This window comes from Mustela nivalis, assembly GCF_964662115.1.
Source record: "Mustela nivalis genome assembly, chromosome: 14".
Taxonomy (NCBI): Eukaryota; Metazoa; Chordata; class Mammalia; order Carnivora; family Mustelidae; genus Mustela; species Mustela nivalis.
Genome location: NC_139033.1, coordinates 67723551 through 67742411, shown reverse-complemented (window position 1 = coordinate 67742411; position 18861 = coordinate 67723551). Strand labels below are relative to the sequence as shown.

At 35.9% G+C, this 18861-nt stretch overlaps 1 protein-coding gene across 16 annotated transcripts in view; it reads right to left on the bottom strand.

Moving 5' to 3' along the window:
• Positions 1-18861, bottom strand: part of ESCO1 (establishment of sister chromatid cohesion N-acetyltransferase 1) — an 82541-nt gene that overhangs the window by 18382 nt on the left and 45298 nt on the right. For all 16 annotated transcript variants that reach the window (XR_014302683.1, XR_014302684.1, XR_014302685.1 and 13 more), the window contains 2 exons: positions 17002-17116; positions 13521-13652 (listed from right to left, as the gene is read on the bottom strand). Coding sequence is in view for 10 of the 16 variants with exons in the window: in XM_082698749.1 (XP_082554875.1) it covers positions 13521-13652; positions 17002-17116 (247 nt within the window). In the remaining 6 variants the exon portion in view is untranslated. The remainder of the gene's footprint in view (positions 1-13520; positions 13653-17001; positions 17117-18861) is intronic.

Sequence of the window (18861 nt, the reverse complement as noted above, 5' to 3'; positions counted from 1 at the left end):
CGTAAGAGAGGAATGAAAACTACTTCAATGGTTAACAGTGAATTAATTTAATACTTACAGAATACCTACAATAATTAACTACAACTGAGAAACTGGAAGGTTGAGAGGGGAATAATAGAAGCATCAAGGAGTCAAATGTTTATAAATACTAAAATTAAAAGCAGGGACACCTGGGTGGTTCAGTTGGTTAAGCCACTGCCTTAGGTCATGATCCCAGGGTCCTGGGGATCGAGCCCCGCACCAGGCTCCTTGATCAGTGGGGAGCCTATTTCTCCCTCTCCCTCTGCCTGCCACTGTGCCTGCTTGAGTGCAAGCACGTGCTCTCTCTCTCTCTCTCTCTGACAAATAAATAAATAAGATCTTTTAAAAAATAGAATTAAAGGCAACTGACAGAACTTAAAACAAAAATAATAAAAATTGGAATCAAAGATTTTACCCACACATTTATATACAGCTTCCTAAATATAAACTATACATACATAGCTTGATTTATTTCAGTTACACTGTAAACACTCAGACAAAAGTGCTTTATCACTGGAGAATGGGACCAGAAAGAGAGAAGAGGTAAGGAGGCTTTCACTTTTCATTTTCTATCTAGTAATTATTAGTAACATTTTCATTTCCAAGTATATATACTGCTTTTCAAAAAATTTTTAATAAGTTGAAGAATAATAAATTTGAAGGCCACTCTTTCATTTACCTAAATTATAATTTTTTTAAGGAAAAGAATATGAAAAGAAAATTTTCTCCACAGAAAAAGTTTGAAGAACAAGTGCCCTTAAAAGAACAAAGTATTTAATTTATTTTTTTTAAGATTTTATTTATTTGACAGAGAGAGACAGTGAGAGAGGGAACACAAGCAGGGGGAGTGGGAAAGGGAGGAGCAGGCTTCTCGCCAAGCAGAGAGCCCGACATGAGACCCAATCCCAGGACCCTGGGGATTAGGACCCGAGCTGAAGGCAGACGCCCAATGACTGAGCCACCCAGGCGTCCCTAAGTGTTCTTTCTTGTGGGTAATACAATGATAATATATAATTTAAAAATTTCACAATAATGCCTTTTCATAATTAAAGACCATATGAAACTGAAATGCAACTTTAAAAATTATTTTGGGGGCACCTGGGTGGCTCTGTCAGTTAAGTGTCTGACTCTTGGTTTTGGCTCATATCATGATCTTAGGGTCATGGGCTCTGCCCTCAGCAGGAAGTCTGCTTCAGATGCTCCCCTTCTGCCCCCAAGCTGGCACATGCATGCACATTCTCTCTCTCTAAAATAAACGAATCTGGGGCACCTGGATGTCTCAGTGGGTTAAAGTCTGTGTCTTTGGCTCAGGTCATGATCTCAGGGTCCTAGGATCAAGCCCCACATCGGGCTCTCTGCTCAGCAGGGAGCCTGCTTCCTCCTTTCTCTCTGCCTACTTGTGATCTCTGTCTGTCAAATAAATAAATAAAATCTTTTAAAAAAATAAAAATAAAATAAATGAATCTTTAAAAAAAACACATTTTGAAAAGAACCCAAAGATTTAGAGAGGAACATCTATTTTTTAAGTTACTTCCCATTTCTCAAACATCCTGTTATGTACATTTTTTATTAATAATAAATTTGTCTCAGGGAATGGTGAAAATGAAGTCCTAAGAAAAAGGTTTTCATGAGAGATGCTTTATTATGTTCTAAACAGCATAACATTTTCCCAGATAAAATAACAGGGTATTTTACTATATGGTGGTAACTTTCTTAACTGATCTCCACTTAAGTAACTTGCTGGATTAACTAATACTCACTTTTCCCTAGGTAAAAGAATCTAATACCTGGAGCACATGGACAGACTCACAATGAGTAAACTACCTTGTTAGTCCACACCTGAGTGAGACAGGATTACCAAGTATCATTTGTTCCTAAACTTATTTATTCCAATTTATTATTTTTTTAAAGATTTTATTTATTTATTTGAGAGAGAACACGCACAAAGGGAGTGTGAGAGGGGAAAAGCAGACTCCCCAGGGAGCAGGGAGCCCTACAGTAGGGCTCAATCCCAGGGCCCTAGGATCATACCTTAGTCAAAGACAGATGCTTAACCAATTGAGCCACCCAGGCACCCCTATTTATTATTTTTACTATAAAATGTAATCAAGTATTAACTAAATAGTAGAAAGATAGTTGTTTTAATGAGCATCGATAGACCATGCTGGCAAAAAGCAAAATAGGCCAAGTGTCTTTTAAAAATCAAAAATATAACAAGAATAATTCTATACCCAGATTCTCAGATTGCTTTGCAATGTTAAGCTCTTGCTCTATTTTTTTTTTTTTTAAGATTTTATTTATTTATTTGACAGAGAGAAACACAGCAAGAGAGGGAACACAAGCAGGGGTTGTTGGAGAGAAAGAAGCAGGCTCCCTACTGAGCAGGGAGCCCGATGCAGGGCTCAATCCCAAGACCCCAGGATCACGACCTGAGCCAAAGGCAGACGCTTAACAGCTAAGCCAGCCAGGTACCCCACCGACTAACATTCTTGCTTTAAATTTGAACCTGATACCTGGACTACAGCTGTCTACTTTAAGGACCAAGAAGTGGTCCTGAAGCCAGAAAGTCAATACCTTAGGAGTGGCAAGCACTGACTGAGAAATAGCCAGTACTCATGATATGGCTAAACTGCTGGATGGAACAACCCTGTAACTACACACCTCCGGACTTCTTAATATATAGCCTTATGATAAATCATAAAAGCTGCTATTTGGGTATTCTAATATCAAGGGTCCACCTGAATCAGCTTTTCTGATTAAATGACCTAATTCTCCCAATTCTGTCAGTTAAAAAAACTTCTATTGTAATTACAATATCAAAATCTACTACGAGGGACACCTGGGTGGCTCAGTTGGTTAAACAGCTGCCTTCGGCTCAGGTCATGATCCCAGCGTCCTGGGATGGAGTCCCACATCGGGCTCCTTGCTCCGCAGGGAGCCTGCTTCTCCCTCTGACTCTGCCTTCCACTCTGTCTGCCTGTGCTCGCTCTCACTCTCTCTCTCTCAAAAACAAACAAACAAACAAAAAAATCTACTACGATAGGAGTGTTTCTCATAAGAAATCCTTGGGTCACACCTCACACAAAGTCAAACTAGAGGAATTATGAGTCTCTCTTCTCTCCTATCATTCTCAAACACCACGGAATCCTATATCGGTCTTTATTAGGCCTGACCTATTTAGTTAAGCACTTTTTAACATATGTAATAACTTTCCAGAATGTAAGAAATATTTTATTTGATGTAAATCTTACCTCAAGATTATGTGGGGCTTAGGGCACAAATATACTGACCTCCTCAATATTGGTCATAATTTTTTAAAACTCATGGTCCAAACTCCCCTCACTCCTATACCCAAATATAAATGGAGCCTCCATTATTGAAAAATGTTCTCAAAATGTACAGCTGTGGGAATTACATTCCCAACTAGGATAAAGCAGGTCACAGTAAATCATTGTTCCTCTTTTAATAAGAAAATAAGCAATAAACTCAAAGTTACGTTTTCTTTAAAAGCATTGAAGAACTATGGATTGACTTCTAGGGATGAACTAACCCTTCCTAGGTGAGCAGAGACCAGCAGCTATTTTTATCCTAAGACACTGACCACACCTGCAAGCATGAGCAGGAAAGAAAGAACTGCCATAGGCAGAGGAAAAGGAGAAGAGTATCCTGCTGGGAAAGAAAAAACAAAATTTTAATGGCTAAGTGAGTTAACATGGTTATCTGAAATATGGAGGAGCTTCAAACACAGAAAATTCTCCACCAGTTCTCTCACAGGGACATCTGCTGAGTTGAATTGGAAGGTGTAATGAGTTAGGTTTAGTGTAGTGAAGTTTAGATAAAGTTTAGATCCTCGATTTCTTCTGAAGAGAGGCACCTGATCCCAACCTCAAAACATTAAAAAACCAAAATGTATGGGAAAACAAACTAAAATTTCATCCCAATTCCATTCTTTTTTTTTTTTTTTTTTTTTTTTTAAAGTAAGCTCTATGCCCAACATGGGTTTTGAATTCACAACTGTGAGATCAAGAGTCACATATTTGGGGTGCCTGGCTGGCGCAGTCCATAAAGCATGGGACTCTTGATCTTGGGGTCATGAGTTCAGGCCACCTGTTGGAGGTAGAATTTACTTTAAAAAATAAAATAAAAAAGTTACATGTGGGGCGCCTGGGTGGCTCAGTGGGTTAAAGTCTCTGCCTTCGTCTCAGGTCATGATCCCAGGGTCCTGGGATGAAGCGCTGCCTCAGGTTTTCTGCTTCAATCTTAAAAAAAAAAAAAAAAAAAAAGCAATTGCAATGCGACAGAGACAAGACAGTTATCAACAAGTGTTGCTGAAACTGGACATCCACATACAAAAAAAAGTGAATTTAGGTATAGACTTCACACCCTTCACAAAAATTAACTCAAAATGAATCACAGAACTAAATGTAAAAAGCAAAACTATAAAACTCCTGGATAATAACAAAGAAGAAATCCACATAACCTTCAGTATGGCAATGACTTTTTATTTTTTTAAATTTTTTAATTTTTTTAAGATTTTATTTATTTGACAGAGGAAAAGAGATCACAAGTATGCAGAGAGGCAGGCAGAGAGATGAAGGGAAGCAGACTCCCTGCTGAGCAGAGAGCCCGATGTGGGGCTTAATCCCAGGACCCTGGAATCATAATCTGAGGCCAAGGCAGAGGCTTAACCCACTAAGCCACCCAGGTGCCCCGGCAATGACTTTTTAGATATAATACCAATGGCACTGCACTTCATTAAAATTAAAAAGTTCTACTCAGGGCACCTGGGTGGCTCAGTGGGTTAAAGCCTCTGCCTTCAGCTCAGGTCATGATTCCAGGATCCTGGGATCGAATCCTGCATGGGGGAGTTCTTTGCTCAGCGGGGAGCCTGCTTCCCCCTCCCTCTGCCTGCCTCTCTGCCTTCTGTGATCTCTGTCTGTCAAATAAATAAATAAAAATCTTAAAAAAAAAAAAAAAGTTCTACTCTACAAAAGACACCATCAAGAACATGAGAAGATAAGCTGCAGACTAGGAAAAAATATTTATAAGAGACAGTTGATAAGGGCTATTACCCGAAAGATATGAAGAATTCTTAAAACTCAACAATAAGAAAACAACCAACCAAACTAAAAAGTGGGCCAAAGACCCATACAAATACATCACTAGAGAAGATATACAGATTGCAAATAAGCATATGAAAAATATTCCCCATCATAGGTCATCAGGGAAATACAAATTAAAATGAGATACCACCACACGCCCATTAGAACAGCCAAAATCCAAAACAATGACAACACCACAGGCTGGCAAGGAGGTGGAACAAGAGGAAATCTCATTCACTGCCGGTGAGAAACCAAATGATAGAGCCACTAAGGAACAGTTTGGCAGTTTCTCATATAACTAAATTTACTCCTAACATACAACCCAGCAATCACATTCCTCAGTATTTATAAAAAGGAGTTCAAAATTTATCTCCACACAAAAGCCTGGACCTGCACATGGCTGTTTATAGCAACTTTATTCCTAATTGCCATAACTTGGAAGCAATCAACAAGATATTCTTCAATAGGTGAATAGATAAATGAAATATAGAATATGAATTAAATAGATAAATGAATAACAATATTATTCAGCACTAAAAAGAAATGAGCTATCAAGCCATCAAAAGATACGGAGTAATTTTCTTTCTTTTTTTTTTTTTAAGATTTTATTTATTTATTTGACAGAGATCACAAGCAGGGGATAGGCAGGCAGAGACAGAGAGCCTGATATGGGGCTCAATCCCAGGACCCTGGGATCATGACCTGAACCGAGGGCAAAAGCTTTAGCCCACTGAGCCACCCAGGCGCCCCAAGATACGGAGTAACTTTAATTGCATATTACTAAGTGAAAGAACTCAATTATGAAGAAAACTATACACTGTATGATTCCAACCATATAGCATTCTGGAAAAGGTAAAAATAGGCAGACAGTATAAAAGATCAGTTATTTTCCAGGAGTTAGTAGGAAGGCAGGGGTAAACAGGAAGAGAACAGAGGATTTTAAGGGCAGTGAAACTTCTTGTATGATACTAGTATGGACACGTGTCATTATAAATTTTTCAGACCCCATGGAACAACACCGAGTGAACCCTAATAAAAACTATGTACTCTGAATAATAATGGTGTGTCAGTATAGGTTCATCAATTTTAATAAATGTATTGGTATGAGGAAACTGAACATGTGTGTGACGGGGAAAAAAGTAATATATGGGAAGTCTCTGTACTTTCTACTTAATTTTGCTATGAACCTCTATTAAGGGGCACCTGGGGGGCTTAGTCAGTTAAGTGTCTGCCTGCCTTTGGCTCAAGTCACGATCCCAGAGTTCTAGGATCAGGCCCTGCGTTGCGATCCCTGCTCAGCGGGGAGCCTGATTCTCCCTCTCTTTCTCCCCCTCCCCGGCCCCCACTTGTGCTCTCTCTCATGCTCTCTCAAATAAATAAATACTTTTTTTTTTTTTTTTAAGCCTATTACCAGAGGGGAAGGGAGGGAAAATGAAATCAGAAGAAATCAGAGATGGAAACAAACCATGGACTCTGGGACCCAAACTGAGGGTTACAGTGGGAGATGGGAAACCAGGTGATGGGTATTAATAAGGAGGGCACATGTGGTAATGGGCCCTGGGTGTTATATGCAACTAATGATTCACTGAACACTCTATCAAAAACTAATGATGTACTATATGCTGGCTAACTGAACATAGTAATAAAAAATTGTTTTTATCAGCACAGAAAAAAAATAAATAATAAGTCTATTAAAAATAAAACTTAATGAGACCATGGACAGAACTGGGAAATTATGATCCAAGATCAAAAAAAAAGTCAATAGAAACAGGCCCAGTGAAACTCACATGTTTGAATCAGCAGAAAAGAACTTGAAAATTTCTGTAATAAATGTTAAAGATTTTAAAGGACAAGATGCACAAACCACGGGCACCTGGGTGGCTCAGTCAGTTAAGTGTCTATCTTTGGCTTAGGTCATGATCTCAGGGTCCTGTGATCAGGCCCTGCATTGGGAGCCTGCTTTTCCCTCTCCATGCTGCTCCTCCTGCTTGTGCTCTGTCAAATAAATAAATAAAATCTTAAAAAGATAAAAAAAAAAAGAAGATAAACGAACTATGTGAAAAGAATTTCCACAGAGAAACCGAAACTTCCAAAAATGTACATGCTGTACCAGAAAGATTAGACTTATTTTTATATATAAAGGAAAATAAATCTTATGTAAAATTTCAAAAAGAAACTGAAGAAAAACCACTGGTATAAGATGATCTATAATAATCTCTTACATATAAGAAAAGTAGCTAAATTACTTTTACTACTTTTCTAATTGAGGAATGAACCATGTCAACACCTAAATTCAGTCAGGTATACAATTCTAAATGCAACATACTTAATAAAGCTTTAACTGCTAGTGAATTCAAATTTGGGCTGCTTTTACGTATTTTGAAGTATGTTAATAATAGTCTTATTTTGCCTAACTTCTATCAAATATACACAATATATTTAATGTCCCCTCAAAAGATATTTATAGTATCAATTCCCAGTCAATAAATATCAGAGTTGCCAAAGCCCAGAAAAATTTTCTGGTGTAGTATTATTTTTATACAAGATAACTGAGACTCAAACACTCTTGTTGTGCAGCTTCCAATCAAATCTACTCATTTGTAGAGCGCCTACTGCACATTGGCAGGTGCTATTCAAGGACTCTTCTCTGACAAAGCTTCTACTCCAGTGGGAGAAATACCAAACAAATTTTCAGTGTGGAAAAGGGTCAAAAGAAGACACTAATACTGCTGGAGTAGAGAGAGAGGGAGCCACTTTGTATTGGGTGTTCAGGGAGGGCATCTCTGAGATTTTAAGATCTAAATGAAGAGAGCTGGTGTAGAAGATCTGAGAGAAGAAAAGTCCAGGAAAAGGTAAAGTAAGTACAAACACACTAAGAATGGAATGTAGCTGGAGTGGTTCAGGAACAAAAGAAAGATATGTATGAATGCAATATAGCACATAATGGTAAGAGTGTTGAGATGAAATTAGAGAAGCTGGAGTATATGAGGCCTTGATGCCACAGTAAACACCCTGGATTTTAGTCTGTGTGTGATGAGAATTTGCTGAAGAATTTTAAATAAAGGAAGGACATAATCTGATTTAAGTTTTTATGGCTGAGACAAAGACCATAATGGAAGCTGGGAAAGCAGTTAGGAGGCATAACTAGGCAGGAAATGATGACAGCTTGGTTTAGAGTAGAAGCAGTGGACATGATAGAAGTGGAAGGATCTGAAATCTATTCTGAAGGTGAGATTTACTAATGTTAAGTATAGGAGTATACTTTGAGTATACTTCTTTGAGTATATGGAGAGCAAAAAGAAAACTGAAGGATCATTCTGAAGTTTTCAGTCTGAGGAAATAAGTTAAATGGTGGCACCATTTCCAGAATGGGGAAAAACAGAGGAAGAACAGATTAAAAGAAGTTTTTACTTGCCACTAGATACATTATAGGTTTCCCCTCCCCTAGAGTTTGTAAACTCTTTTTAAAAATGTAAAAGCTTGGGGTGCTTGGGTGGCTCAGTGGGTTAAAGCCTCTGCCTTCTGCTCAGGTCGTGATCCCAGGGCCCTGGGATCGAGCCCTGCATTGGGCTCTCTGCTTGGCAGGGAGCCTGCTTCCCCCTCTCTCTCTGCTACCTCTTTGCCTGCCTGTGATCTCTGTATGTCAAATAAATAAATAAAATCTTAAAAAAAAAATGTAAAAGCTTATTGCATATAACATTCATTCTAAAGGCATTTTTCCTCCACTACGTGGCTCTCCATACCGAAACAAGATTAATTTCTGACTAAGATCTGGAAGTGCTGCTCCCATTCTATATTTATTTACCACAATATTCTATGTCTTTAAGATACAACAAAGTAAAAAAATTAAAAATCAGGGTCAGGGAAAAGATAAAAACTTGAGAAATAAAATGTTTGGTAATTTTTTTAAAAATAATTTTTATGTAACAAATTTCTACCTGTTTCTAAAGACTATTTCTCAATTTTCAACACAGGGTATGACAGCCTTACCTTTAAGCAGAGAAACTAAAGGAAACTCAGACCATTCTCTGACCTGGCTCTCAGTCCCTCCTACTGATGCCAGAGTACAGTTCTAAAGACCAATGCAACTTTGCTTCAGATTCCTTTCCCATTCCCAAGATTTTAAAATCTCTATTCCTGGAGCACCTGGGTGGCTCAGTTAAGTGTCTACCTTTAGGTCAGGTCATGATGAAGCCAGGTATCAAGCTCCCTGATCACTGAGTGAGGAACAGTGCTTTTTCTGAGATATTTATCAGTATCTTTTATTTTTTACTGAAGTATAGTTGATACTTAGTGTTATACTACTTTCACGTATACAACATAGTGATTCAACAAGTCTATACAACAATTCCATGCATTATGCAGGGCTCACAAGTGTAGCTATCACTGGTCACCATACACTATTACAATACCATTAATTATATTCCCTATGCTGTACCTTTCATCCCCATGGGGAAAAACAGCATTTTTACTTTGATGGTTTAGTACTACGATACTAGAAGAGTATAGCTTAGCTCTACAGCCAATCAGAAATCTGTCAAATCTTTCTTCAGTTTTTATCATCAATTTCCCCTTTTCTACCAGTGCCATAGTAATCCAATACCACACACACCACTACATGTACTACCTTCTCCTTTTATGTCACTAAAATATTATTTCTCAGAGTGCCTGGGTGGCTCAATCAATAAAGCGTCCGACTCTTGGTTTCAGCTCAGGTCATGATCTCAGGGACATGAGACTGAGCCCAGCCAAGCACAGGGCTCTGAGATCAGCACAGAGCCTGCCTGAGATTCTTACCCATCCCCCCCCCTCCCCGTTCGCCCCCCCTCTAAAATAAATCTTTCAAAAAAATAAAATTTAAAAAATTTTTAAATATTTTTCTCCCTACATTCCACCAAAATATCATTTTTAACATTATTTAAACTTAACTATATCATTCACAATGCTCAAATTTCAATGTCTAAAAGAAAAGAAAGAAAAAAGCCCAAACTGGCATCAAAACCAAAGTATCACAATCCAATCTGATGCATTTTTCTGGTCTTATTATCTATAAAAATCTCTGATTCAACAAGAAAAAAAATTTACTCATTATTCCCCACAAAGATGTTAAGTTTTCTTATTAGCTATCAATAATAGATGACCTCCTAGTGTCTGTCCATTAAAAAAAAAATCAAATCTTAACTTTTCCTCACCCATGGAAACAAAACTTCTGATCACTGCTCTACCAAAGTAATTACTACTTCTAAATTGTAAAGCTAATTATAATTAAATTTAAATAATACTGACTTACTGCTTTAATAAATCTCTTATTGTTAACTTTTCATTTCTTTCGGGCTTTGCTCCTAACCTTGAAAGCAAGGGCATATCATATACGCTGAAGTAGAGCCCTCCACAGAGCCTTCATTCAGTCAGATGTTAATTAATTCAAAAGAGATTAGGAACAAGGAGGAAAAAAGGATTAAGTTAGAAATTTCTCTGCAAAGAACCCAAACATGATTCCTTGGCTACATTACTAAAAGTTCAAAATACAGCTGAATTGTGGATAGGCTCCAGGCTTGGCAACATTCCTCAGTGCTCTAGGGGCAGTTTTTCCTACTTTCTCTTCAAACCCTTAGCACAGAGTGTATCTCCAGCTGATCAAGGAAACTGAAGTGTTTATAGGTCAAAAGCAAAGTCCAGGCTTCTCCTGAAGCATTAACAAGCTCCTTCCTAAATAGCTTCTAGTAAGTTAGATAAAATGCACTTCCTCAAATGGCATCAATGAGGTAGACAGGGTACTATGAAAAATAGAGAGCATCATAACTTTCCCCTACCCCTACCAAAGAGGGTAAGAAAAGGAAAAAAAAAAAAAACAAAAAAATTAGCCAGCCAAATAAAAGGCTCTGTGGGCATCAATTTCTACAGTGACTAAATATATTTATGGTTTTAATCTTTAGAAAAGGTCTTTAGTCATTTTTAGCTGTTAGAGATTATTACCATGTCTAAGGGAAAATTTTTACCCTAAAGAAAAGCTATTTATTTTCTTTAAAATGTTTGATTAAAATTTAAAAAGTAAAACTCACTGGGATTTAATTTATTCTACTTTTAAATAGTTTTAAGTAGATCAAACCTTTATCTCCAGTCCTGGAACACTATTCACTTAAAATTAATTAAAACCAGAACACCAGGGGCGCCTGGGTGGCTCAGTGGGTTAAGCCTCTGCCTTCGGCTCAGGTCATGATCTCAGAGTCCTGGGATGGAGCCCAGCATCGGGCTCTCTGCTCTGCGGGGAGCCTGCTTCCCCCTCCCTCTCTGCCTGCCTCTCTGCCATCTTGTGATCTCTCTCTCTGTCAAATAAATAAAATCTTAAAAAAAAAAACAGAACACCAAATGACTTCTTTTCTATGTGTTTCTTTCCAGGAAACAGAAAAAGACAAAACTCATATTTTAAAATTAGATGTTTTCTCAAACACCGTAAAAGTGCTTAAACTTTAATTATATAAATTTTTAAAAAGAAAGGGGGGAAAGTGCTTAATGCAAAAACACAATACTGCTCATTAAATGCACAAGAATGCAAAGCACATACTAGGTACCCAATAAATGTTTAATGTCCCAACCCCAAATCCAGAGCTCTGATCACAGCAGAACTTTAACATAACATTATGTATCTTTAACATAATACATATATTTTTATCCTCTCTCCATACACTAAAAAAGAATGCTACAATATTTTGGAGGAGTTTCTACTTTAGACTACATGTATATACCTACATTTGAAAACAGCAAAAGATATGGGTATTGATCTTGATGTTAGCAAAGGATGGCCAACTGCTAAACTCAATTCCTTCTCTTGAGCTTATTTCAAAAACAATAAAATAACCCATAGCTCTGTCCCATCAAGGTCGGAGGGGGGGTGGTTAGAAGGAGGAATAGGGCTGGGACAGGAATCAATCTTTCTGAAGTTAGTACACCGTTTTATAGCTTTGCAAGAGCCAGAATTTGTTTAAAAGGTGATGACTCCATCTCACTCCATAAACCAGCTTCCACTGATACTGTGGAAGCACGGAGTACATATTTCCTTATCATTTTCTTTACTGTTACTCTAAGAAATTAAGAACTTCCCTTCAGATGAAGAATAAAGCCTTTTAAACCTAACACAAAAGTGATCACAAGAATCAAAAGATGTAAAATGAAAACTCATTTAAACTAACTTCTACCAGATTTATGTATAATAAATAAATGTTTTTGCCCCAAGTATTCTATTAACTTAGCTATCTGATAGGATTATTTGTTTTCAAGTTGTAAGGATATTAATATAGTGAAATTGGAAAAGTATAAATTCCAAATAAATCAGTATCTAGCTATAAATATTTAATGCCCAAACAGCTTGTACTGCATTTAATTAAGTGACAGAAGGGGATGTGTGTGGAAAAGACAGATGTAAAAAGGAGTATAAAGAATCACCACAGTAGAGAACCAAAAAAAAGAAAACCCTATATTGGGTAGAAGTAACTAGATAAATGAAACAATAAATATTAACTCTTCAACCAAAAATAAAAATACAAATTTAAGTGAAGCCAATAAAGATCTTTAAACAATCCAACATCTGTTGCTTATGTAAAAGCCTATATGAAATGAATGGGTGATCTCAGTTCAGATATCCTGGAGGTCTTATTAATGTGAGTGTACAGTACTGAAGGTAACATGTATAGAATAAAAACAGATTCCATTTCAGATATGGGTAAACAGCAATTACATTAAATTACTATTTTCACAAGATATCTGAAATGGTTCAAAATTATTCAAAATTTTGCCATTTCCAGAAATAACTATTAAATAATACCCACTGTACCTCAAATGCACATATATTAATATATACTAAAACATATTAACTTTGTGGCATTTTTTTAAAGTATACAGCAAATTCTGAGATTTTAACCTTCAATAAATTTTTCTTTTTTAGTTTATCATGAAAAACTCTCATGATAGCAAAGAGAAGGTAAAGAAAAATTCCAAAACCATCTATTTGTATAATAATGTATCACTATCAATTTTCAGAAAAAAAGTTATACTAAGCTATTATAAATATTAAACAGGCTTATCAACAGCTAATAATTAAAGAGAATTTTAAATACTCAAGTTGAATAGCATTAATTGTTAGAAGAGATGAGGTACAATAACTGCTTTAAAGACGTAACTTAAAAAAAATCCCAAAATATAAACCAGGTAGAATTAAGTTAGCTGGTTTTATGTCTGGCTTTGTTTTAAAATAAGCCAGTATACATACAAGGGCTTTGTATATATGATCATGTACTAAAAACAGAAATTTTTCAATGTCTTAAGTTTTGCAATTCATCTCTTTAAGATCCTGACCTAGCTATCTGATACTTCATTTTAGAAGTCATAAACTCCACTTACCACATATTTTACAGCACTTATAAACTGGTTATGGAAGAGCAGATGCTGTGTTTCATCTTCTGGATTTGAAGCTGTGTAAAGCATGCCACAAACATTACAGGAAACTGCTCCAAATCTTTTCTGTCCTGCATCCTATTTATAAAAAACAAACAAAAAGGGTTTTTTCCCTCCCAAAGGAATAATTCCAGAACTTCAGCCTCTAAAGCTATAATGGGAACATAATGTGAGAAATATTTAATCTGTAATAAAAATTATTCAGTGTTGATTAAAAAAGAAGACATTAATCTATGAAATCTAAGTATAATTTTAAGAACTGCTTCCATTTTAAAAATCTGATCACTTGCTTCACAGCATTTAATAACTGAAAAAAACTGAGAAATATCTTTTATCTGTTCTAAAGTGCTGAACAGGAAACATTCTATAAATAAGAACATAGACACATTCTATATCTGCAATAATTACACTGTTAAAGCTTAAAGGAAATAGTTTTTCACAGACCTGTATTTTTTAATGTCTTAAAAGTATGTTCTTTTTCATTGGGGAGGGTATGTGCTATGGTGAGTGCTCTGAAGTGTGTAAACCTGGCGATTCACAGACCTGTACCGCTGGGGATAAAAATATATTATATGTTTACAAAAAAAAGTATGTTCTTTTTAATGGTTTTGTTCTAGCCTGTAGATACTAAAGAGTATTTTGATGTCACTAGAAACTCCGGAGAAAAGGTAGTATTAATTTTTTCTATTATCTTCATATTAAATAAGTACAAAGTACCATCATCTACTCTCCAGTAATTCATACTTGTGCTATAGAATACTAACTGTTTACAAAATGTTTTCTATTCTTGTTCTTATTCAAGAAGAAGTTTTCAGCAGTGTGATCTAAGTCTAAGAATAATAAACTAATAGAGGTGCCTGGATGGTTAAACCAGTTAAGTGCCTGATTCTTGATTTTGGCTCATGTCATTATCTCAGGATCGTGAGACTAAACCCCACATTGCACTCCATGCTGGGCGTACAGCCTGCTTAAGATGCTCTCCCTCTCTCTCCCTCTGCCCCTCCACTAGTGCATTCTCTTTTTCTCTAAATAAATAAAAATAAACTTAAAAAAAAAAAAGGAATAAACTAGGGCACCCGGGTGGCTCAGTCAAATGTGTCTGCCTTTGGTTCAGGTCATGATCCCAGGGTCCTGGAATCGAGCCCATATCGGGCTCCCCTTTTTCCTCTTCCTGTCCCCCTGCTTGTGCTCTTTGTCAAATAAATAAACTATTTTTTTAAAAGAATTAATTAATAATCCCTTTACTCTTTCTATTCTAAACTGTGCAATTTGAATTACTACAAAAAAAAAACAAACAAACAAGATCTAAGACAACAGCATCTCTAGTGTCTCAGAATTAGGATCAAGTAGCAAAGAGAAGTCAAATGGTAAATTAAAAATTGTGTAAAGAACTTAAGGGAAGTTCGGGCGCCTGGGTGGCTCAGTGGGTTTAAGCCTCTGCTTTCAACTCAGATCATGGTCCAGGGGTCCTGGGATGAAGCTCCACATCGGGCTATCTGCTCAGCAGGGAGCCTGCTTCCTCCTCTCTCTATGCCTGCTTCTCTGCTTACCTGTGATCTTTGTCTGTCAAATAAATGAATAAAATCTTTAAAAAAAAAAAAAGAACTTAAGGGAAGTTCATTCTAAAGGATTCAAACTATTCACAAATTGTTACATGAAATTTCAGGCAGCTAGAATTTTTTTTTGTAATTGTGGTATGACATACATAATATTTACTATCTTAACGATTTTTAAGTGTACAGTTCAGTAGTGTTAAGTATATTCAAACTGTTGTGCAACCAATCTCCAGAATTATTTTCATTTTGCAAAACTGAAACTCTATACCCACTAAATAGGTTCCCAATCCATTTTCCTTCCCAGTTCCTAGAAACCACCATTTTACTTTGTCTCTAAATTTGACTACTCTAGGCACCTCACAGAACTGAAATCATACAGTATTTGTCTTCCTGTGACTGACTTATTTCACTTAGCATAATGTCCTTAAAGTTCAACCATGCTGTGGCATGCCAGAGTTTCTTCTTTCTTAAGGCTGAATAATATTCCATTTTATGTGTACACCATATTTTGTTTATCCATTCATCCTTGATGGATACTTTGATTACTTTCACCTTCTGGCTATTATGATTAATGAACACCAGTGTACAAATATCTCTATAAGCAGGCAATACTCATAGTAATGAATAAACATCTCTTCCTTGGTTTCTTAATTGGTACATGGGAAATAATAGTACCTACCTCATACTTTAAAAACTAAGGCTTAATTAAGTTAATATGAGTGGAATACATAAAATAATGTATTCAAAAGTATTAGCTACTATCATCATGATCATTAACATCACCATCAACTCTTGACTAGAAGTACAATCCACAAATGTTAAAATTACATTTTAAAATTTTAGAAAATTTAAAATTAATTTTCTAGTAGCCATGTTAAAGGATGCAAAAACAAATATGTGAATTTTAATATTTTGTTCAACAAAACATATCCCAAATATTATAATTCCAACATATACTAAATAGAAAAAAGAACTTATTAGTGAAATACTTTACAATCCCTTTTCTGTATTAGTCTTTAAAATGTAGTAAATACATTTATACGTCTATCACAGTTCTGATGAGCCACATTTCAAATACTAAATGGCCACATGTGGCTACCATACTGGTCAGTGAAGCTCTAGATTCTACTATTCTTATCCTGTTTCACTATCAATTAACAACAGAAATGTTATTAAATCTGATGAAACATTTTCCTGATTAAACTTTCTCAAAATTTCCAGATAATTCTTAGTAAGTAATTCCCCTATATTAGAGTTAGCATTAATAATCTATTCCAAAAAATCCTACTGACAATGTTGAATGGAAATACAGTAAATTTTCCTATTATTTTGGGCCCCTTTATTTTTTTATAGTGTGCTCACTCATTCAAATTAGATTTTTAATCAAACAAAATATCTCCCGCTGTTTTACAACTTGCCATCAAACTGCAGAGTGGTTAAGTTCTATTTCAAATTAACTATTGATTTATCATCCAATGAAACCGTTTTAAAATTATAAAATTACACTAAAATACAGATATTTAAAATCATTTATGCATTAAGCTCCATTTTTTAATATTTAAACCAACTACTAAAACAAGGTACATATTTAAGAAAGTAACAAATGATAAAATACACAAATGTAAAATAAAGTATCAATCAGTCCTGAATAAAACTAAAAGCATGGAGATTTTGAGTTTTTATTTGTGACAAGAGGGCTTCACTACTGGGCAGCTAGAAGGGCATTTGTAATGATACCAAAATTATTTCCATAATGATTTATGGTGACACAAAAGGCTCTCGGAAAAAAGGTTGAACTTATTCTTTAACAAAGTGCATAAGTAAGATGGTTACTATAACCCTTTGCCAAAAAGGTGAAGTTGGATACTTACTATGATCAACTGTTTTTCATCAACTTTATCTGTTTCTTTTAGTTTCAAGTCCTTTGGAATTGTTATCTCCAAATGGGAATTACACTTAGTCCAAGAATGATTTGGTGGTGTCTCCCTTTAAAAAAACAAAACAAAAAACTTTTACTATACAACACTCAAAGATTTCAACAGTAAGGGGGAAAAGAATAACCTTTTAAAAATCAAGGGGAGAAAACCCAAGAAAATTACCAATTTTCAATAAATAAAAAACTGCTGTACCTACTATAATTTGAGTAAGTTTTAAGGTTTTTTTGGTAATTTTTAGCCATCTCAGTTACTACAGTTTGTCCTAAATACGGCTTTCATAATCTAGAAAGCAAAATAACGCAGATTTAATTTTATTCTGATATTAAAGAGAATGGAATGCTTTTAAAACATTTAAAATACTTTCACATGTTGGTAATAAATAATACTTCAAGCGATTTGCAGAAAGGTGCATTCTCAAAACATGGTTGCTGGAAGTATCAAAAGACACACACTGGAGGAAAATATAGCAATGCAGGTTATATGCTATAGCTATAAACTTATCCTAGATATAGTAATACAAATGGGCAAAGATGCTTCTGTGTACTGCAGAACTTTTTTTTGGACAGAAATTAACTAGAAACAACCAAAATGTCTACAAAGTGGAGAGCTGTTAAATAAACAATGGAATATTCACACAGTAAAATCTAATACAGACTTAACAGAATGAGGTAGTTAAGAAAAGATGCTACAGGGGCGCCTGGGTGGCTCAGTGGGTTAGAGCCTTTGCCTCAGGTCATGATCTCAGGGTTCTGGGATCGAGTCCCACATCAAGCTATCTTCTTGGCAGGGAGCCTGCTTCCCCCTCTCTCTGCCTGCCTCTCTGCCTAGTTGCGATCTCTGTCAAATAAATAAATAAAATCTTAAAAAAAAAAAAAACAGATGCTATATCAGAGAAATACAAATCAAAACCACAATAAGATACCACCTCACACCAGTCAAAATAGCTAAAATTAACAAGTCAGGAAAAACAGATGCTGGCAAGGATGCAGAGAAAGCAGAACCCTCCTACACTGTGGTGGGAATGCATGCTGGTGCAGCCACTCTGGAAAACAGCATGGAGGTTCCTCAAAAAGTTGAAAATAGAACTACCCTACAACCCAGCAATTGTACTACTAAATATTTACACTAAAGATACAAATGTAGTGATCGAAGGGGCACATGCACCTAAATGTTTATAGCAGCAATGTCCACAATAGCCAAACTATGGAAAGAACCTAGATGTTCATCAACAGATGAGTGGATAAAGAAGATGTGGTGTGTGTGTGTACACACACACACACACACACACACACACACAATGGAATACTATGCAGCCATCAAAAAAAATAAAATCTTGCCATTTGCAATGACATGGATAGAACTAGAGGGTATTATGTTTAGCGAAATAAGTCAATCAGAGAAAGACAATTATCATATGATCTCCCTGATATGAGGAAGCTGAGAGGCAATATGGGGGGTTTAGGGGGTGGGAAAAGAATAAATGAAACAAGATGGGATCAGGAGGGAAACAAACCATAAGACTCTTAATCTCACAAAACAAAGAGGGTTGCTGGGGGGAGGGGGAGAGGGAGAGGATGGTGGGGTTATGGACACTGGGGAAGGTATGTGCTATGAAGTGTGTAAACCTGGGGATTCACAGACCTGTACCCCTGGGGCTAATAATATACCATATGTTAATAAAAATAATAATAATAAAAATAAGTAAAATTTTAAAAATAAATTTTTTAAAAAAAGAAAAGATGTTAATACCATAAGTAAAAAAACAAAACTGTAAAACATGTAAAGGCACAGGGG